General features: G+C 37.5%; 1 protein-coding gene across 3 annotated transcripts in view; it reads left to right on the forward strand.

Annotated features, from left to right (window-relative positions):
• Nucleotides 1-23,127, forward strand: part of LOC108598152 (vacuolar protein sorting-associated protein 13D) — a 116,846-nt gene that overhangs the window by 84,855 nt on the left and 8,864 nt on the right. For all 3 annotated transcript variants that reach the window (XM_033294775.1, XM_033294776.1, XM_033294777.1), the window contains 2 exons: nucleotides 11,573-11,785; nucleotides 14,944-15,807. In XM_033294775.1, coding sequence (XP_033150666.1) covers nucleotides 11,573-11,785; nucleotides 14,944-15,807 — 1,077 coding nt within the window. The remainder of the gene's footprint in view (nucleotides 1-11,572; nucleotides 11,786-14,943; nucleotides 15,808-23,127) is intronic.

A 23,127-nucleotide genomic window follows, 5' to 3' on the forward strand; every position in this document is an offset into this window, starting at 1 on the left:
CCAGCAATTCCTGGGGCTGCCAGTCCAGCAGCGGCACGCTATTGCCAAAGAGAAACATTTGGCTTCAATTGTTTGAAGGCCAACCATTCGTTTGCTAAATATGAATCCAAATATCCTTGTAAACACTGTCACGGCCGGCATCACTCACTCATACATTTGCACAGCTTCGCAGCTTCCTGCGAATCAAACTCCACCAACCGTCGCCATGTTAGTGGAAGATCAGCAAAATGCGAGCACTTCATCGGTGAAAATGAGTCACGTTGCCAGAGCGCCATGCGCAACAACGTCATACATGCCATAGGGGCAACGGAAAAGCACACTACCTACAGCGTTGGTCAGCGTGTTGAATGCAAAGGGGACATATACAACATGTCGAGTGCTGCTAGACAGTGGATCAGAGCTGTCGTACGTATCAGAACGCTGCATCAACGAGCTTGGCATTAAACGGTCGCCATCCATAATACTCATTTCTGGAATCTCATCAGTAAGGGCTGAAAACACACACTTTAATACACTGCACATCAAGTCGAGGCTATGAGATGACGTGCTTAACGTAACTGCGCACGTGCTGGGAAAAATAACTAACACATTGCCAAGACAAGGAATTGATGCATCCGTGTTTAAAATCTTCAACAACATTCCGCTTGCAGATACAATGTTCAATACCATGTCGCAAGTGGACATTTTACTGGGTAGTGAACATCTATGGGCAACACTCACTGGCAAGAAGAAACTCGACCGCCATGGAAACGTAATCGCTATATCTACAATTTTTGGATGGGCTATCACATCAATTGTGATACTATAGATACGATGGAAATAGATAATGATTTTCAAAAGTTTTGGGAGCTCTAGAAGATCTAAAGGTGGAGGAACATTTCCGCTGGAGACGCTGTTGGAAGATATATTGTCGAGCTTCCCTTCAAGGAATCAAATGTCGCGTTTGCGGACACGCTTCCGGGAGCAGTTTCTCATTTTTATTTCGTAGAACGACGCCTACAGAAAGATACGAGCCTTAATGAACGCTATTTTATTTTATTTTATTTATTTATTTAATGTCAACTATAGAGAGCAGTCGACAGCAAAAAAAAATTAACTATAGTTATATACAATAGTAAAATTAAATTAAAGTAATTATAATTAATCTTATTTTAAAACTAAATATTGGGAGTGTTTAAACAACTTCAACATTGTGCAAGATGGGAAAACCCAGAAAAACCCAATCAGATCTGGATTAAAGTTAATTGTTAATATTTAAGTAAGTTAATATACACCGCTTAGTAATAAACTCTGAGGTCTCTGTGTTGATAACAGAATAAATTTTATTATAATCAGCACAGAGAACTCGAAGAGGCTCATGCAGTAAATAGTTAGTTGTGCAAAAGTTAAGAGGTAAGGGAACAAAATTTCGAGTATACCTAACAGGAACCGAGAAATTAAGTTGACCCAACAAATATGAAAAATCAATTTCCCCTTTAATTAATTTAATCATGAACATGACGCCAAGCATGATTCGTCGATAAGTTAAAGAAGAGTTAAGGGAACAAGGAAACAAAAACAAAAAGATCAACACCTGGAACCCAGTTAAAGCCACGTAAAGCAAATAATACAATTTTTTTTGAACAGATTCAATACTAATCTGGTGGTTCGAGTATTGTGGAGACCAAAAACAAGATCCATATTCCAGAATCGGTCGAACAAGAGATTCATAAAGTAGTTTAGTTGTGTAAGGGTCATCAAATTCTTTAGCCCATCGTTTGATAAAGCCGAGAACTTGAATTGCCTTACTGACAGTTAAGCAAACATGTTTGTCAAACTTCAGCTTACTATCAAGGAGAATACCCAGGTCATTAACCTCCGATAATCTGTTGAGAGGCAATTGATCCATGTAGTAGTTGACGATGTGAGGCGAGTGTCTATGGAATGACATAACTTTACATTTAGAGCAATTAAGTTTTAATAAATTATTTTTGCACCAATTAAAAAAGCAATCAAGATCGGTCTGCAATAAAGTACTGCATAACATGTCTCTAAATGATAGACACAGCTTCACATCATCAGCATACATCAAAATATTGGAATGCATAATGACTGAGGGAAGATCGTTAATAAATAGGTTAAAGAGCAAAGGACCAAGTTGACTGCCTTGAGGGACACCAGACGTTACGAATACTGGCTTGGAAACAGCCGACTTGAAAATCACCCTCTGAGTTCTGTTAGTTAAGTAACTGGAAATCCATTTCAGAAATTGTTTGGAAGTCCAATCAAGCTTAATTTATTAACTAGAAGACGGTGATTAACAGAGTCAAATGCTTTACTAAAGTCAGTATAAATAACATCAGTCTGCATTTTGTTGTGGAAACCTTTGATTACCATTGACGAAAACTCAAGTAGATTGGTGGTAGTAGACTTATGTTTCACAAAACCATGTTGGTAAGGTGAAACAATTGAGCTGCTGAAATGCATTAATTGAGAAGAATTTTTTCAAAAAGTTTAGGCGTAGCAGACAATTTTGATATACCCTATAGTTATTTACATAACTTCTAGGGCCATTTTTATGGATTCCTTCCAGATTGGAGGCAAATAGGAACATTTAACGCACAAGGCAAATAATCTATGTAAAAGTAAATATTTAAGTACGCAACCTGGTACACCATCTGGTACTGGAGAGAACGTAGGTTTCATTACATTAAGTTCACGCAATACTGAGTCTTCGTTAATCACAGGCTCCGCAACAAAATTAGATTTGTTGATGTTATAAGGGTAGTGTGTGTAGGAAAAGTTGTTAGTGACTGAATAGGTTGTTTGAAAAAGTCTGCAAATAGATCGGCTGATGCTTGATCATTATTTGACATAGTATTTTCATAAGAAACATAGTTAGGTATTGAAGACGATTTACGTTTAGAATTTACAAAATTATAAAACTGGTTTAGGATCCTGAGCAAACTGAAGCCGACAACGACATAAATAATTGTTGTAAAGTTGATAATTTAACAAGTTAAAATTAGATTTAGCAGTAGAATAGCGCAAAAAATAAATACTATCCCCTGTACGTTTGTATCTTTAAAAATAACGCGATTTTATATTTTTTAAACCCGCTAACTCTCTAGTAAAACCATAGAGGCTTAGACCTACCAGGTTGCCTACGAGGAACGGATTGTTCAAAAAAGCTATTTAACGCTATATAAAAAAAAGACAAAGCATTTTCTAAGTTATTGCTGGCAAAAAAGTTAGACCAGTCATGATTTATAAAAAGATTATTTAATTTTATTAAAGCCTTTCTAAACAACGAGGCTTAGGCGATGCTGTAGGCTGCACGTTCTCAATGCGGTAGTCTATAGTACTTTAAAAGTTGGGTGAAATACATCTTCGGGAAGCACAATCGGATCTATTCTGTTAGCTGAATGATCCGATACAAATATAAGATCAAGAAATCGGTTGTTACAATTAGGAGCATTATTTATTTCATAAAGTGAAAGATCCAGTAAATTATTTATGAACTCGTTGGAGCTAGTAGGAACTACCAAGTTATCCATAGTGGACCAAGATATTTCTATATCAAATTCATGCGAGAATATGTAGCTGTGGGACACATGCGAAAACTCAAGCGTGAGAAATTGCGCACATCAGATGGTCACATATTTTACATGCCACATCAGCCGGTGATTGGCACTAAGTTGCGTGTAGTGTTCGAAGGTTCAGGATCGGAGTGGAAATGCTCTACGGTCTACACATTGACATTGACCCGAGTATTCAGCGCAATCTGTTCGCTGTTTGTCTACGATTTCGAATGCACCGGTATGTCTTCTCAGCAGAAATTGTAAAGATGTTTCGACAAATTTGGGTAGCCAATGATCATCGCAATTATCAGAGAATTGTATGGAGCGAGCACCCTGCGGAGCAATTGGATTATTACCAACTAAATACTGTTACTTATGGGACGGCCTGTGCGACATTCCTAGCTGTCTGAGTGCTGGAGCAGCTAGCAAACGACTACAAGAAGTATCCACTTGCTGCAAGAATCCTGCTAGAGGATTTCTACGTGGATGACGTTTTAACTCGTAGCACTATTGGCCCAAGCACAGCTTGAACTTGGAAAATGGGTTTCTAATAGCAAACACATTGGCAATCACAAGGCAACTTTATCAACAGATGTGTTGTGCATGTCAATTATCATACCATAAATTTTCTTGATATATATTGGCAACCAGAGACGGACATATTGGGATACAACGTCAAGCTCATCAAGCAGGCGAATTGTACAAAGCGTCAAGTGTTATCAGATGTCTCTCCAATCTTTGCCCGGCTTGGACTCCTGGCACCCGTCGTAGTCCAATTGAAGACCTTGTTCCAAGAACTCTGGCTTCTCGATTTAGACTGGGATTCCCAACTCCCACAAAAACTGTCTGACATGTGGACAAAATATCGGAACGACATCGTGGCATTAAAGGAGCTAAAGTTGTTGAGATACGTGGGATACACTTCGGGCTCGATTGAACCACATTCGTTCTTAGAAGCATCCATCAAAGCTTATGCCGCTGTTGTATACAGCCGTATCAAGCATCCCGATGAGCACATAGAGGTGTCAATTATCCCCGCAAAGACTCGTGTTGCACCGCTAAAGCAGCTATTTTTGCCTCGTTTGTAGCTATGTGGAGCATTACTGGTTGCAACAATTAAATCTGCTCTACAACACATGGATATAACTGTGCACGCATGGTGCGATTCCACCATTGTATTTGCTTGGCTGTTGCACACTCAGTCAAAACTAATGTTTGTATGGCAACATCGACGCTTTATTTGGAATTGGCTACAGATCTAAGCATTCTTGGCAGCGCCGTTTCATATCACGACGTGGGAAATGCGCAAAAATGTTTAGCGATAATGGCCGCAACTTTGTGGTAGCTTCATTCGAACAAATGCACACACTTTTGGCGCAGGTGGAAGCTGTAGTCAACTCTCGTCCACTGTATGCCACATCCGATACTGACATAGGGTATCTGGATAAGTTCCAGAGAATCGCTTGGATTACTGGAAGCAATCACAATCCATGATGCAGGCGTTTTGGAAGCGTTGGCACCATGAGTACTTTGACCACTTTGCAGCAGCGCCCAAAGTGGATAGTAAAATTGCCAAACCTAATCGCTGGTGATCTTGTATTAGTAAAGGATTCGCACACTCCGCTAGCAATATGGATTCTGGCACGAATTATAGAAACGCACCCTGGACCTGATGGCTTGGTACGGGCAGTAAAATTGAAAACAAGAACTGGAGAAATGACCCGCCCAATTACCAGAATTGTACCACTGCCAAATTCTGAAACTGTGTTTCGGGGCCGGGCGGGATGTTGAGGAACGCACAACGTATTGTTTTGTTTGAATTTAACGACCGGTTTCATTTTTCTAGACTTAAGTTTTTGGTTACCGATTCACAGCAGAACAAACGAGACGTGCCAGTGGCTGTCATCGTGAAAATAAATAACTCTTATGTTATAATATTAGCGTTGGGCTATTTTTATCAAACAATCGCCAATATCGTTTGTCTTGTTGACTTTATGGGGTCTGCCACGCCGTCTCCTCATTGTTACATACATTTGCACAACTTCATAATACACTTTTTCATTTTTTATAAAATTTTCAAAGTGTATAAAAATACCGGGAAGGAAAAAAGTAAACTTGATATAGATTAAATTTGTTTTTCCTCAGACTTTTCTGTTGCTAATGCGTCACTCCCCATATTTGATACATTATCTATAATATTTTTATATACAATTTCAAACCGAAACAAGTGGACAGGTTAAAGTTGGGCGCCACCAACATTTAAATAAACTTTTGACTAGTGTATCGCAGCAAACACATCTTACGGCATGCACTCACGCACATACACACAAAACAGCTAACGCGTTACAGCTCGTTTTCGCTGTAGCGTCAGCAGGCGACCCGCCGCTGCGTTGGCAGCGAACTTGAATGGCGCGTCAGCACGTGGCACCCCGCTGTCTATATTGAAAAATTAAATGTAAAATAATTCCTAAGTTATTTATCCGATCGATTTTGAAATTTTCACAGGAAAAACATGACTAGGCATATTTTGTGATTTAATTTGCATGATTTTAAAAAGATTTTTCTACTGTCTTAATATTGTTTTTTTTTTCGATTTGCGGGGGAGGGGGAGGCAATAAAAAAATAAAATAAAAGGCGTAGTGTCCTGGATATAGGAGGCACCTACATACCAAATTTGTTGCTCTAACTCTTATAGTTGCTGAGAACGCGCACTCATACAGACGGACAGACGGACGGAACGGACAGACGGACATGGGCTATATCGACTCAGCTCGTCGAGCTGATCAAGATATATATACTTTAATGGGGTCTGCCACGCCTCCCTTCTCTCCCTTGTACAATACATTTGAGGCAACTTCAATAAACGCTTTTTTTCCATTTTTTACAAAAATGTCAAAGTGTATAAAAAGAGTGATTCTATGCAGGGACCGTAATTTTTTGGTTTTGGTATTAGATTTTAAAAATTTGTTAATTTCGCCATTGACTCGTCCGCGATCGGTAAGAATCATTTGGAGGGCCGAAAACGATCGTTCAACACTTAGTTGTGTTGCAAGAACCGAGTGCACCACTTTGGCCAGCTGGTATAAATTGGGGTATGCGTATTGCTTTTCTTACCAATACTCAAACAAATTGGCTTTGGGCAATATCCGTCAATTTCTGCATAAGCCTTTTTTATATAGTCTGCTGGCTCGACATCTGTTGTTTCATCTTCTGAACCTACTTCGATTTTATTGCAAAAATTCGTTCAACAGCGAGCAGGTGCTTGCATTCTATATCTCGAACGATGTTGATGCGTTTGAGCACGTCTGTGCTATTGGACTAGTCTGAAATGTATATATTAATAATTTATATATATGACATAAATACTAACGGACTCATTCAATTTAAATACCTGCAAAAAAAAATGTTTTAGTTATGCTATTGTATATTATACTCGTCTTATATTATTAAATGCTACAAATGATTGCATCGCACCCCAGTAGGCACTCTTCCCTTTCACTGATGCATTGGCTAAAAGTTTTGTTTTCATAAAAAAAAAATTAAAATCATTAATAATTAGAATACAACCGTCGTCGTATGCAGACGTGTTTTTATAGAACTCCGGAAAAAATATGAATCCTACAAGTCTAGAGTGCAGTGAGAGTGTATAACGCGAAAAGACGCTCACTAATGACGCGATGAAATAGCAATAAATATTTAATTTATTGATTATTAATTACTTGACTAACTAATTATTGCACTTACACAAAACATATCAAAAACTAAAAAGATGAATCATAACAACATTCGTAAGCAAAGACAGCGTGTGCAAGACGAACGCCGGCTTTCTTTCCAGCGAAACAACGCGTACTTCTCTTTTGTAGCCGAGCCAACTGAAAATACTGTTGATGCAGTACTTTTGGAGCGGTCAATTACCCCAGACCTAAAAATCGAACACTTGCACTTAACAAGTGAACGAGCTCGTTCTTGCTCTCCATCTCTACCGTCTCAGAGCAACGAGTGCATTGAGCAAGATTCGAACAAGCATCAAACAAGGTAGCATGCCATGGGCCGGAGTCATGCTCTCACCTACGGTGACTAGCAACAACAACGACCGCAACGGTATCGGCCGCCCGCTCAAGCCCATCGTTGGAAGCACGTGCTCTCTATGTGTCATCGACGGCAAGAAAAGCCCCCTATGCATCATCAATCAAAACAAAAGCAACCAAGACCAACTCCTCGACCAACAACGTAAGCGATGCTACATTCAAATTCAACGGAAGCTAAGCCCCCTAATGCCAAGAGCGAAAATGACCCGCCGCAATATGAAAGCAGCTTCAAGCAAAAAACTTCACACCACCAATAGATTTCAAATTCTAGACAACTCAGATGATCTGCAGCCCGAAGAAGGCGTTAAAACCAGAACAGCCACCTCCGATATATATACAGGAGAAAAGTTCAAATGCCCTTGTGAGCAAAATTAAAGAGCTCATTGGACAAGACAAACTTCCACATAATTTCCCTTCAACGGGGTAATATTCGTGAAACAAAAATTCAAACGGAAGTCAGAAGAAAGCTTTAATATTATCCAAGCATCTAAGCGACACTAAAATGAATTTTTACACGTATCAATAAAAATGCAGTAAGGGCTTACAAGTGGTCTTTAAAGGGCATAGAATCAGATGTAACACTTGCATAAATAACTCAGGCTCTACATGACAAAGGCTTTAACGCTAAAACAGTCTTCAACATCTCAACCGCTCTTCAAGGTTGAGCTGGAGCCAGACAATAATATCTTTTAAAAAAACCGAAAGTGCACCCTATAAAACAAACCAGTTTTATTTTCAGTTTCTACCCTGCATCGGCAGAATCACTAGTAGAAAAGAACCACATAAACGCAACGGCCCTGTACAATGTAGTGTAATTGTCAGTATCTGGCCACACACGGTCATACTGCACACTCCGCCGGTGTGCGTAAGTTTGTGGACTGCTTCACGACTCTGCCCACTGCCTAGCAAGCAAAGAACGATTTCTAGTACTTAAAAGGTGCAAGGCAATTGTGGTGGTAATCACACAGCTAACTACAGAGGTTGCCCAATATGTAAGGAGTTAAAAAGTCGAATCCACCAGCGAGTCACCACGCCGCGCTCCGCAAATGTACAGCTTACACCATCTAAATCACACCCAGGCGTCTTCTTTTCGTCAGCAACCAGATTGTCGCTTGACTCCAGATCCTCAACAAGGAAAATGTGACATTTGCAAGTGCTTTAAAATCTGGATTGGAGCCCATTACCCAAAATACATAACACCCAAAAGCACCACTCTGAGATAAAAAGGGCAAACCATTACCAGCCACCAACAATAAAACCTTGAGACACTGTTCTCTAGCCTACAACAAAGCATTTTGGAGTTGATGTCTTTCATGCGGACAACTATGCAAGATTTAATGCGTAATCAGAATCTCTTGATACAAATGTTAGTATCACATCAGTCCAAATAATCACGTATACGTATATCCACGTGGAATGCTAATGGCGTTTCACAGCATAAACTTGACTTATCTCAATTCCCGCTCGACGAACACATTGACGTCACAAATATAAGTTAAATTTAAGAGGCTACACATTCTATGCAACAAACCATCCCGATGGCGAGGCACACGGTGGGACTGGTATCCTGATCAGAAACCGTATCAAGCATCACCGTTACAAGGAGCTCGCAGAAAATATTTACCAAGCCACTAACAATAGAATAAAACTAGATAGTTGGTAAACAACTTACTCTAGCCTCAGTATATTGCCCCCTCGCCTCGTTTCACCATAACTGAAGGAGAGTTTATGCAGTTCTTCGACTCACTAGGAGACCATTGCATAGCAGCAGGAGACTACAATGCAAAGCACACACACTGGGGATTTCGCCTTGTGACTCCAAAAGGAAAGCAGCCTCTATAATGCAATTATAAAAGCCAGCAACAAACTCGACCACGTCTCTCCCGGTAGACCAACATACTGGCCAACAGACCCAAATAAACTGCCTGACTTTATAGACTTCGCAATTACAAAAAATATACCTCGAAATTTGATCAGTGCCGAAAGTCTCTCAGATCTCTCATCTGACCACTCACCCGTCCTAATTAATTTACTCAGTCATCCAGTAACCGCTTAGATTGACTTCACACAAAACCAAATGGATCTGCTATAGGAAATATATAAGCTCACACATTACGCTAAATCCTGTACTCAATGTGAAAGATGATGTCGACAGCCTTATCAAAACACTAGAGTCAAATTTTGTCACCGCAGCCCCCATTGCAACTCCTCAAAACGCACAAGCGCCTTACACTCAAAAAAAAAACAAATCAGCAAATCGAGCAACTCGTTCTAGAAAAGCGACGCCTACGACAAGAATGGCAGTCTCACAGGTCGCCATATGCACGTCAAAGGTTAAAAGACGCCACCCGCAATCTTACCAACGCGTTAAAGCAACAAGAAGCAAATAGTCAACATCGCTACATCCAGCAACTATCATCCTCTTCTACGAAAAACTCACTGTGGAAAGCTCATCCAACTATATGCCCACCAACAGAAACTGTGATGCCTATAAGAAACGCAGTAAGCGGCTGGACCCGCAGTGATGAAGACAGAGCCAAAACAATTGCAGGACACCTTGAAAATTGTGGTTTCACGCCAAAATCCCTGCCACAGACTTCAATTCACAATACCAACATTACAAGTACTCATCTCTCGCTGCACAAGAGCAATGGATTTTGCCCAAACGAAATGCACACATCATCAAAAATCAGTTGAACCCGAAAAATCACCAGGCTTCGACCCAAATAACGCCGAAAATGATTATTGAGTTCCCATACTTGTGGCAGATGGCACCTCGCGCAACTCGTCATGCCATCACCAAGTCTTGGGTTACTTCCGCAGAGATAATGGAACAGGCAATAATAATAATGATACCGAAGCCAGTGCAAAGATCACACAAATCGCATCGTCATACAGACATAAGCCTACTTATCACGTCCCTCAAAACTCTTGAAAATGCTTGCTGATCGATAAATCCATATTTAAGAATCCATAACAAAATCCCATCACATCAATTTGGGTTTTGTGAAAAACACGGCATAACATCTGAAATAAGAAGCGCATTTGAAAACCGAGAATATTACACTGCAATATTTTTAGATGTATCCCAATTCTAGCTAAAAGGTCTAACGCATAAGATCAGAACAACGCTTCCTAATAATACACACAAATTATTAAAGTCTTATCTATACGACAGAAAACTTGCAGTGAGATGCACTTCCGCTATATCTGACGACTACGTGATCAGAGCTGGAGTCCCACAAGCCAGCGTACTTAGACCATCACTTTATGTCCTTTACACAGCAGATATTCCAAAAAGTAGACGGCTAACAAATCCACCGAATAAAAGTAAACGAACAATAAAGCAAAGCATGTTACGTTTACCGTAAGACCGCTCACACTAAACAATTCCGAACTCGCGCATGCAAAGGAAGGGACGTAGCTTGGAGTACACGTCGACAGAAGACTCACATGGCGTAGGCACATCGAAGCCAAGAGAACGCAACTAAGACTAAAAGCCAATAGCCATCACTGGTTTATCAACGCTCGGTCCTCTCTCAGCCTTGAATATAAGGTCTTGCTCTACAACTCCGTACTTAGGCCTATCTGTACTAAGGCTAATTATAATAATCAAATATTGAAAACAACAAAACTTAAAATTAAAAAAAAAAATGTGTAGTTGTTGTTATTTGATTTAATGCAATCTACATTATTTGTATTTAGTATTCTCCCGTGTGAGATCTTTTCGTTTCAAGATACAAGCAAATAAAAAGTCGATGGTGGGGACTGCTGACAAATGTATAAGTATTTATAGCAGTAGCTTATCTCTGCTTTGTGCTTCTGCCTATTTAATATCGTTTTGTTGTAATTGCCATTTACGTATATTTTTTATGTGGCAATGGGTTTTTTAATGCTAAACAAAAAAATTATATTTATTTTTAGTGGTGCAAAAGTTTTAGTATGGTGAAGAGTACCACGTTTCGAGAATTAAGAACGGAAAATGGGCCGGGCTCATACACTATTGGTATTAGTGTTCGTCGGGGGAAAGGAATATATTCGTGCACTACATTTGTTACACTGTCACCACGTTTTCATCTCTACAATAAAACTGGATCACGGCTGGAGTTTGCACAAAAATGTGATGTTCAAAACCATGTAAGTTAAATTTTCAAAGGATCGAATAAATATTTTATCCTTAAATTACTCAATTTAAATAATTTACGCAACAAAATTATAAAATACTAAATGAGAATTTGATTTTTTTTCTAAAAAGCACAACAAAAATACCTAATATGTATATGTATATGTATGTTGATGGCTCAACCCCTCGGCTGTATTGGTGGATCTCTTAATGTACAATGAGACAACTTGCAACTCAGACTGCAACTTATTCCTAATTCATATCCCATTATTTTCTTTGAGTAACGTTATTTTACGGATTGCATAAACAACGAGAACTCAGTATTTGGTTGAGTATTTACGAAGCTTTGAATTATTAAATGTCCAAGGTTTTTGAATAAACTTTTTTTCAATCAACATTAAATTATTAATAATTAAATGAATTTGAAAGTCCGTAAGAGTGCGACTAACCTATGTACACCTTTCTTTAAGAGACTTCGTCAAAATTAACGCACTGGTGTCTGTTTCAAATTGTCTTACGTTCTAAGTGGAATTTCGAGTATTTAATCTTTTTTCTTGCTGCAGAAAATTAAAATTTTGCTGCTTCACACAACATTTCTGAGATCTACGAGGTCTCAGAACTTATTTTATTCACTTTCAATCGTAGTCAGACTAATATAGCGAAGCGAGTCTTATCGTATGTCTTAACATTAAAATCAATTTTTTTAAACATTTGAGCCTACAAACTTAGGGTATATATATAAAAGATGTTGATAATGACGGGGGATCGCTGTACAGCCGAATACATAGACAGTTGAAATTTTCACAAAAATTCTTTTAATAATATATAACGTGGTTCACCGGAGCAAATTTTTTAATCTTCACCGGGAAATCCGTGAAAATGATCTGAACATTTAGAACAGATTCGGAAAATGCCACCGGTTAAACCCGAAAAGCTAAGTTTTCTGTCAATAAAGAGTACTTTAAAAATCTTTGAAAATATTGAATAATATCAGTCAAAACTACGCAGAGTATATATATTCTTGATCAGCTCGACGAGCTGAGTCCATATATATAATGTCCGTCTGTCCGTCTGTCTGTAATGCGTGTTTTCTCAGCAACTAATAAGAAGCTAGAGCATAACCAATTTGGTATGTAAGTGCTCCTAAGTATCCAGGAGACTACGCTTTTATTTTTTTTTTATTTTCTCCCCCCTCCCCCGCAAATCGAAAAAAAACGATAAAAGAAAGTACAAAAATCTTTAAAAATCTGAAAAAAACAAAATTGTCAGAAGAATCGGATAAATAACTTAGGAATTATTTACATTTAAATTTTCAATATAGACAGCGCGGTGCAGCGGCGGCGTCGTTGCTGACGCTACAGCGACCAGCTATGACGCGTCCGCTGTTTTGTGTATATGTGCCGCACAACATTAATTTGTCCACTTGTTTGACATAAATTAATTAAAATTATCTAATTAACAAAACGAGCTTACGTTTTATGCGTTTTAAGGTTTATATTGAGACCGAGAGTTGGAGATTAGCGTTATGGGAAGTACTATGCTTACTATTAAGTATGGGTATGGGTATGGGTATGGGAAATGTAACCTACTAGCTTTCAAGACGTCTGTATCTTGTAAAATAGTTTTTACCGAAGATCCCAGTTTATTTAAAAAGCTTTAGTTAATAGTCATTTTTATTGATGATAATGAGCCAATCAGACCGCTTTTGTATATACTGTGCTGTATTTAAAGTCTAAGCTTAAGACTAAAATTTCAATTCCATTTGCATGCAAAAATGAATTTAGTCCAGGTTCATAATTTTGAATCAAGGATTATATAGCAAAGATTAAGCTTCTAGATACATTTTCATTATTATCATTAATAGTCGAACTTAAACTTATTTAAGTTAAGGTATTACATTTTCATTAATAAAATATTATATTTCTGACAAAAGTTTTTTTTAGACACTTCCGCAATAATGAAGTCGATTTTGATCGTAAATCACTATCTGTTGTTTCTTTTATAAGCTGTATAAGAAGGCCCCTCAAAATTTTAAGCTATCTTTTTTTATCAACATTGGTTGACTCACTTTGCCAACCTGACATGGCATGACACATATTTTCAAACTAACTTTAAATGATATAAGAGATGAATTATATTTGTTTTCATTTTAGAGTCCCCATTACTTGGGTCAGATTTTTGTTCAACCTATAAGGCTTGTAATGCATAAAAAGTATTATTCTTTCAGAAATGTCATTCAATTTTGGGGTCACGCTATTTTCAACATGGCATTCATTACAATTTATCATGAGGTTTGAACGCTTACATATGAAAATAATTAACATTTTGACGTTCAAAATATAAAAATAATATAATCAGTAATAAAACAATACAAAAATATGCAATACATATATGGACATTTTTCTATATGATTGGTAGCAACTCTTTGTTCCAATCTCGTTTTGTGCTTTAACTGGGTCTAAATACATTGAAGTCTTTGTCATAGAGATTCGAAATCTTGATCCAAAATATTTTTAAGTTTGTATATGTATATGTTTGCCATTTTCATTAATGAGTGTATATATGTTTATTTTAATTTTTTTGGCATGGCAAATATTCCCATCTTTCACGTAAACTGTGAATTGTTCAATTCCCTTAAAATACTTCGTTAGTTTAAAAAGCGACGCAGCCGTGTTAAGTTCCATAATTTGGGTATATATATTTATTAAAAACAAAAAGGGATTCTACTTTTACAGACCTTTACATACATATGTTCATAAGTACTGCATAAATAAGTATATATCGATGAGTGCATATGGATATTCATACAGACTTACATATACAAGTATGTACACATAAGATACAAGCGTACAGATTTATCGAAGTTTCAAATCATATTAATTAAGTAGAAATATCATATTTTTAAATTTGAGCTGGCCAAACACAGAATTTTAGTGAAAATACTATATCTTGTCGTTCTTGAAAGCCATTTTTATTGAATGAAAAACTCAGTTCTTCGAATATCCCGGAATTTTTTTTTTTTAATTTGCTTTTGATAAGAATTTGCAGGTTCCAACTACTTCTGTTAGATACATTTTGAAAACTTTAAGAATTTTTTATTTCAATAGTTTTTTATTTATTTATTATTACCCTGAACAGTGTCAACATAATGTTTTTTCTTTATTTTTTTCAGGATATAACGAGTTCCCGTAGTGTTATTACGGCGCCAGTTAATTGCAACTTTCCATTTCACTGGACAAATTGGGATCGTGAACCATTATTATGCATTCGACTTCCAGATGTTGAGTGTTGCTGTTGGTCAAAAGGCATACCAATAAATGAGTCTCAGAGTCTGTACATTAACATCAGAAATGAATGGTGTGAAATGTTTTTTCTCAGATTGGAAATTATATTTAGGGATGCTACTTTTATGCTTTTATTCACCGATGCTCGAAGCCTGCCTCCTCCAATAAGAATTGATAACTTTTCTGAGGTGCCGATCAATTTTTCCCAAATGGGCTCAAAACCTATTTGGTCTACACCAGTTCGAGCACAGTCATCTTTGTCATATGTTCTTGACGATCCATTGGGAATACATTCATTGCTTATAGAGGCTCCTGGCGGCAACCTAATTGAATGTCCAATAAATATCCCAAAATCTTTACAAATGCTAACTTATTCCAATTTTATATACATTGCTTTCATTGACACCTTTGCTCAACATGAAGATAACGAAGGTAACAATGAAAACCAATATGAGCAATTAGTATTGGGCGTATGTAACAAGCAAGTTGTAATAATGGAAAAAAATTTTGGAGATAGATCGCAATTATGGTTAATGAATTCTAATGGCCAATTAGAACACGAGGGATCAACACCTCCCATACAATCAAATGAAGCAAATACTGTGCGATTGGTATTAGATTTGGAAAAGCCACCGAACCCTTCGGAGCTTACAGCTCTAGTTGTTCGAACTCCAAATAAACAAAGAATAACAACGCAAACATGGAGATTTGAAAATGGCCGCTTAATGTGTCACGCTAATATGTGCGTCCAGGTAATGTACAAATATTCGTTATTTACTTACGAGGAAACTAATAAGCAATCATAACACCAATCACAAATTAGGACAAAAAAATTACAAAGTACATGCACCATACATTTCGTTTCATTTTGGATATAAGCAGGACATTGCAATTTATTAGAGGTGCCATAATAATAATAATATAATAGATAATAAATACTCATATTACTAAACAATTATGTTAATAAGTAAAAGAAAAAAATTACTTTGATTGAGCAAATTTAATGTCTTAATCTAAAAAGTGGACGCATTAAAGTTAGGCGCACCAACTTTTATATACACTTTGGACTAGGGCATCGCTGTCTATATTGAAAATTTAAATGTGAACAATTTCTAAAGTATTTATCCGTCCGGTACAGAAGCACACAAAAATTTTTTGGATCTTTTTTTTGTGTATTTCATCGGAAGGATGTTTGTTACCCATGCAATAACTGTAGGGTAGACCTAAATTTTGGCTGTTTGTGTGGGTAGTACCATGTAACATGGTAATTTTTAGGGTAGATGCACTCATAACTTTCTATGGGATTTTTTTTTTTTGATTGGCTGGGAGGGGGGAGGAATGAAAAAAAATAAAATGAAAGCGATCTGTAGACAGTATACGAGTACCTATGTACATACCAAATTTGGTTGCTCTATATCTTATAGTCTCTAAGATATCGATGCTCCAACAGATAGACGGAAAACGGGCATGGCTATATTTATTTATTTACTCGGTTTTCTTGGTGATCGAGAATATATACATTTTATGAGGTCTGTCACCCCTCTTTCTCTCCGTTACACACATTTACACAACTTCATAATACCCACTTCCATTTTTTATAAAAATGTCTTAGCGTTGAAATAATAAGTTGTGAAAAAATTTAGACTTAAAAGAAATCATCTTTTTAGTCCTAAACCAATCCCTAAACTATAAAATAGAAACAAAATAAGTTATTTATTTTATGTCAACTTTGGACAGTCGACGATAAAAGTAAAGGATTACAAAAAAAATTTAAAATCAAATTTAAAAATTATTTAAAATTATGTTTTTGTTTTTAGATTTGATAAACTATATATTTGGGCAGTGTTACCAGACCCAACCCCTCGTTGACCATGGAGATTTGAGCGAGAAAACCACAAAACCTCAATCAGTCATGTACTGTACATTATTAACAGTTAAAAAATTAAAAATAGATTCTTTAGTAAGTACAAAGATGGCCTTTCTGTGTCTGAACAGAGTAACCATTTTTGTACCATCAAGCACAGCAGTTACTCGCAAGGGTTCATTGCAGTGAAATATATAGTTTAAGGTGATGAAAGAACAAAACCGTCGAAGTATATCTCTAGCAGGTAACTGGAAAATTATATGTTTGATCTCAAAAAGTAGAGTGATTTTACAATGTCCTCTTTGACTAATTAAGCCATAACAGACGCCTAATAGACTAATGTGGTCCACTAAAACGAGGGAGATTAATTAAAAGTAGAACGATAGTATAATACACTAACTCCTGGAAACCAGTGCTCAAGCTCGCAAACAAAAATGAAAAATTTTTTTGACAGATCTATATACAAATCTTGGTTCGAGTATGGCTGAGACCACCAAGAGCACAAGTACCTATTCCGGTAACGGACGAACAAGAGATTGTATATAAGTATTTATTTTATAGGGTTATCAAATTCTTTAGCCCATCTTTTTGATAAAGCAGCAGAAGCTTGAAATTGCCCTGCCTTAAATAGAGGAAACATGCTTGTCAAACCTAGCTCAAGGAGAATAATCCTCAGTCCATTTACTCGGCTAACCTATTAGAGGTACAACTGATCAATTTGTGGTACTCGACTATTGAGGCGAGTGTCTATGGAAGGACATTATACTTTAACATTTAAAAACAGTTAATTTTAATAAGTGTTATTAACAACCTAATTGACAACGTGGATCGAAGATTCTTCTGCCAAAAAGTACACTTGACCATCTGCTATACGATAAGCATAGCTTCACATCATTAGCATATATAGATACGTTGAATCACATATACTGAGTGCAGATTATTGATAAATGGATTAAAAAGCAAACGGTCCAAGGTGACTACACTGAGAAACTCCAGACGTCACAGCACACTGGCTTAGTTCTAGTAATAGAACCCACTCTAAAATTTTTTGAAATCCAATCAAATTATTTTATTATACATTTAAAGACGATTGATTAACGGTATCGAAATGCTTTACTACAGCTAACAGTAGATAAAAGACATCATCTGGTATTTGTTTCTGAAACAGCTTAACCACCCTCTGGAGAAAAATTCTCATATAAATTGGTGGTGGAAGACTTTGTCTCTAACAAAATTAAAATGAACTATAGGAAATCCTAGTTGAAAATGTAATGTTCAAAGATTTAGGTGTTTTGGCAATACCTTAAGTTTCTTACGCGACTTTTAGGGCGTTCTTAATGTAACGGAAAATAAAATGACCTTCCAACTGCCAAGCTCCAATTACAAGATTTAACGGACAAAGCAAAAAGTATATGTATATATATAAGTATGTGTAAACCGCGCAATATTAGTACGCAACCTGATAGGCCTACGGTCCTGAGGAACACACAGTTTCAAATAAATTAGTTCACCGCATACGATTCTCGGTAAGCCACAGGCGCTAGAATAAAATTAAATCTGTACTTATAGAGGAGAGGTGTAATTGATGATCCTATTAACAGAATCAGTTTTGAAAAAAGTCTGCAAATAAATCGGCTGATGCCTGATCATTATTTATATGAATTAAAGAATGTTTACGTTAGGAATTTACAAAATTATAGAACTGTTTAGGATCCAGAGCAACCTGAAGCCCGACACACGACCATCAAAATAATCGTTGTCAAGTGCAAGTTTAAGTAATGTTTAAATTAGACTTGACAGTAGGAAGCGTGAAAAATCAACACTGTTCCCTGCATGTGCTTATATTTTTTGAAGTATCTCGATTTTATATTCTTTAAACTACCTAATTTTCTAGTAAACCATAGAGGCTTCTTAGACCTACTAGGCTGCCTTCGAGGAACGCATTGTTCAAAAAACCCATTTATGGCGTCATAAAAAAGAAACATAGCAATTTCAAAGTTAATACTGGAAAAAAGTGATGATTTATACTAAGGTTATTTAATTTATTAAAGTTGGCATTTCTAAAACAAAGAGGCTTAGACGCTACTGTTGAGTGTACAGTTTGCTCTAGCAGCTTTATAAGCAAATATTAGATAAATAAAACTTTAAAATATTCATTTTTTATTAGATAAATGTTCATTATAAATTGATATAGGTTTAATATATGAACAGTGACTCTACCCGCTATACACTCCATATTAGACAAGCAATAAATTAAATCCAATAAAAGGTCGGATTCAACGGCAATTAATACGGAACACCACCCCGTGACAGACGGTCATATCTCTAAGTGGTGTATTTATTTGTGAATTGATTGAAATTGATGAACTAGCAATTTCAGGCTTTAGCTTTTAGTATATGATCAAAAGAAATACTATCTACATATAGTTTAGCTAATTTAGACTTAATACCTCTAACATTTTTAATATGCTAAAACAAATGAAGTAAATAGTTTTTTGCATAATTTGTTTTGTGGTAGAAAGTTTTCAGCTTTGTGGTAGAAAAAAGTATTACAAATAGTGTCGAATAATTCTGTTGGCACATTTTATTTAAATGAATGTATCTCTCTTGAATATTTTTTTTTATACACTTTGAAAATAATGGAAAAAGCGTACATTAATAAGTTGCCAAATGTTATGTAACAGGGAGAAGAGGCGTGGCAGACCCCATAAAATATATATATTCTTGATCACTCGACGAGCTGATCGATATAGCCATGTCCCGTCTGTATGAGCGACAGTTTTGTAGAGTGTTCCTCAGCAACATAAGAGCTACAGCAACCAAATTGTATGTATCCCTAAGCCAGACACTAACGCTTTTATTTTCATTTGTTTTTCCTCCCCCCTCCCTCCCGCAAATCTGAAAAAAGACGATTTATAATGCAGTTACAAAAACCTTAAAAATCTGAAATATAATCAACAAAATTGCCTTAGTCATTGTTTTCCGACCAATTGTGCAGTTCAGAAATCGATCGATAAATAGCTTAGGAATAATTTACATTTCAATTTTAAATATAGACAGCGGGGTGCGCGTGCTGACGCGCCCTATACAAAATCGCTGCCGACGCAGCGGTGGCGTCGTGCTGACGCTACAGGAAAACGCGCTTGTGACGCGTTACTGTGTAGTAGTGTTTTGTGATTCACTAAAATTGTATTATATAATTGTATAAGTGTATTTAAATGTTGGGGGCGCCCAACTTTATGCGTCTGCTGCGTTTTTTTTTGTTTTTCTTTTAAAACTCTGCAATAACAAATGCTAATCTTCCCTTAATTGAGACTAAACAATAAGTATACAAATCTTTATTTTATATTTGTTTATAATTGCTCTAAAACTGTTATGGATTGCACGTTCCCTAGATTCTATCGCTGGTTGGTAGGGCGTTACGACGCGGACGGGAGCGGCTGCACAGCCTTGTTCGCCCTCAGCGCGAGGGATTAAAGGTATCGAAGAAAGCTTTGCTGTAGTATTTTTCCTTGTGTTCAGCTATTACTTCTCTGACTGGTTGAATATTTTAAGATGCTCTTTCTGTAAATGTTTTTCGTTCGAGAACGTACCACGGTGCCCCGGTGATAGTTCCAAGGATTTTTGACTGGACTCTCTGCAATATCAATGTTGCTATGGCTAGCGTTCCGCCCATAGGGAGCCCGGATGAAGGGTCAGAATGGCTTAAGTACGGAATTTGTATACAAGCCAGGACTTAATATTTCAATTGCCTGAGAGAGAGCCGGTGCGTTTGATAACCAGTGCAGGCTATTGGCTTTTTAGTTTTTTAGTTGCGTTCCTCTTGGCTTCGTACATTGTGCCTACGCCATTAATGATCTTCTGTCGATGGTGTAGTCTCCATAGTATACGTCACTTTTCGTTTGCTTGCGGTGTATGCGTGAATTGCTTTATGTGTGAGCGGTGGACAAATTTGCCTGTTTAGGGTAAACGTAACATAATTTGTGTGTATTATTAGGAAGCGTTGTTCTGCTCTTATGCGTTAGTCCTTCTAGCCAGACTCTGTCGAATGCTTGGGATACATCTGAGAGATCTTGCAGTGCAATATTCTCGTTTTTCGAATGCGCCTCTTATTTCAGATTTATGCGATTAACCTGTCTCGATAGGGCCGTGTTTCACGAAACCCAAATTGATTTTGATGGAATTTTGGTTAACTGATTCTTTAAATAGGATTTATTCCAGTCAGCCAAGCATTTGTCAATGAGTTTTGACAGACATGAAAGAAGCTTTATTGGTCGGTTATGACGATGGATTTCGCTGTAATACTTTTCCTAGCTTTGGTATAACTATTATTATTCTTTTTTCATCTCTCTGGGAAAAAACCAAGACTGGTGATGGCACTTGAGAAGAGTTGCGCGAGGTGGCCAAACTAGCAGCCCAATATGCGGACGTCAATTAGATTAATTCTTTGGTGGTTATGGTCGAAAGCCTGGTGCTCTCATTTATCGGGTTCAACTGATCTGCGATGAATCGTTGCGATTTTCTCGTTTGGGCGAATTCCATTTGCTATTATGACGCTGATGAGTAACGTTGTAAGTTGGGATTTTGTGAATGATTGTGGCTAGGATTTTGAGCTGAAACACAAGTTTTCAAGTGTTCCTGCAAATGTTGGCTCGTCCTTCATCACTGGGGCCCAGCCGCCTATTGGTTTTTATCACGCATACCATTACTGTTGGTGCAAAGAGTTGGAGAGCTTTCCACAGTGGAGCTTTTCGTAGACAGAGGATGAGAGTTGTCTGGATGTGCGTAATGTTGACTTTGCTTCTTGTTGTTAACGCTTTTGGTAACTGGCGGGTTGCGTTCTTAAGCCTTTGAAGGCATAGGCGACATGCCTGATGACTGCCATCCCTCGGTCTAAGGCGTCGCTTTTCTAAGAACGAGTTGCTCGAGTTTTGCGATGTTGGTCTTCTTTTGAGTTGTAAGGCACTTGTGCGTTTGAGGAGCTGCCAATGCGGGCTGCGTACAAGATTGGCCCCTCTATGCTGATAACGGCGTCGATATCATCTTTCACGTTGAGTACCGATTTAGCGAATGTTAGCTATCATTCCTATAGCAGATCCAGTGGTTGTGTGAAGTCCAATCTAAGCGGTTCTGGAGGATCTGATAAATTAAGAGACGGTGCGTGGTCACGCAATGAGAAGATTCTGAAGACTTTCGAACTCTGATTCAAATTTCTGAGGTAATATTTTTTGTAAGGCGAATGTCCTATAAAGTCATACAGTATCTTGGTCCCGTTGCCATGTATGTTTGGTCCTAATCACGGGAGATCGACGCCGTGTCGGCGTTGTTGCTGGCTTTATAATTGCAATTATAGGCTGCTTCCTTGAGTTCACATAGGCGAATCCCCAAGTGTGTGTCTCTTGCATTGTAGCTCCTGCTGCTATGAAATGTCTTCGCATGAGTCGAAGAACTGCCATTAATACTCCTTAGTTATCGTGCAACGAGGGGAAATATACTTTGAGGCTCAGAGTAACGTGTGGTTTACCATATCTAGTTTATTCTATTGTAAGGCTTTGTAAATATAATTTTTCTGCGAGCCTCCCTGTAACGGTGAATGCTTGGAATACGTTCTGAATCAGGATACTCAGTCCACCGTGCCTCGCCATCGGGATGGTTGGTTGCAATAGAATGTGTAGCCTTAAATTTAACTTATATTCGGTGACGTCAAATGTGTTCCGTCGAGCGGAATTTGAAGATAAGTCAGAGTTTATTGCTGTGAAAACGCCTTTAGCATTCCACGTGGATATACGTATACGTGATTATTTGGACTGATGTGATACTAACATTTGTATCAAGAGATTTTGATTACGCATTAAATCTTGCAAGTTGTCCGCATCAAGACATCAAAAACTCCAAAATTTTTGTTTGAAGCTAGAGACACAGTTTTTATTGTTGTGGCTGGTATGGTTGGCCCTTTTTTAATCTCCCGAGTGGTGCTTTGGGTGTTATGATTTGGTGTCATGCTCTCAATCCAGTAATTTTTAAAAGCACTGCCCAGGTCACATTTTCTTGTTGTAGGTATTCTGGAGTCAAGCGAACAATCTGTTGCTGACGCAAAGAAGACGCCTGTGGTGAATTTTAGATTGTGTAATCTGTACATGCCGGAATGCGCCGGCTGTGGGTGACTCGCTGGTGGATCGGACTTTTTTAACTTCCTTCTATAATGTCA

The sequence above is a fragment of the Drosophila busckii genome, unplaced genomic scaffold, assembly GCF_011750605.1.
Source record: "Drosophila busckii strain San Diego stock center, stock number 13000-0081.31 unplaced genomic scaffold, ASM1175060v1 chrUn_07, whole genome shotgun sequence".
NCBI classification, from domain to species: Eukaryota; Metazoa; Arthropoda; class Insecta; order Diptera; family Drosophilidae; genus Drosophila; species Drosophila busckii.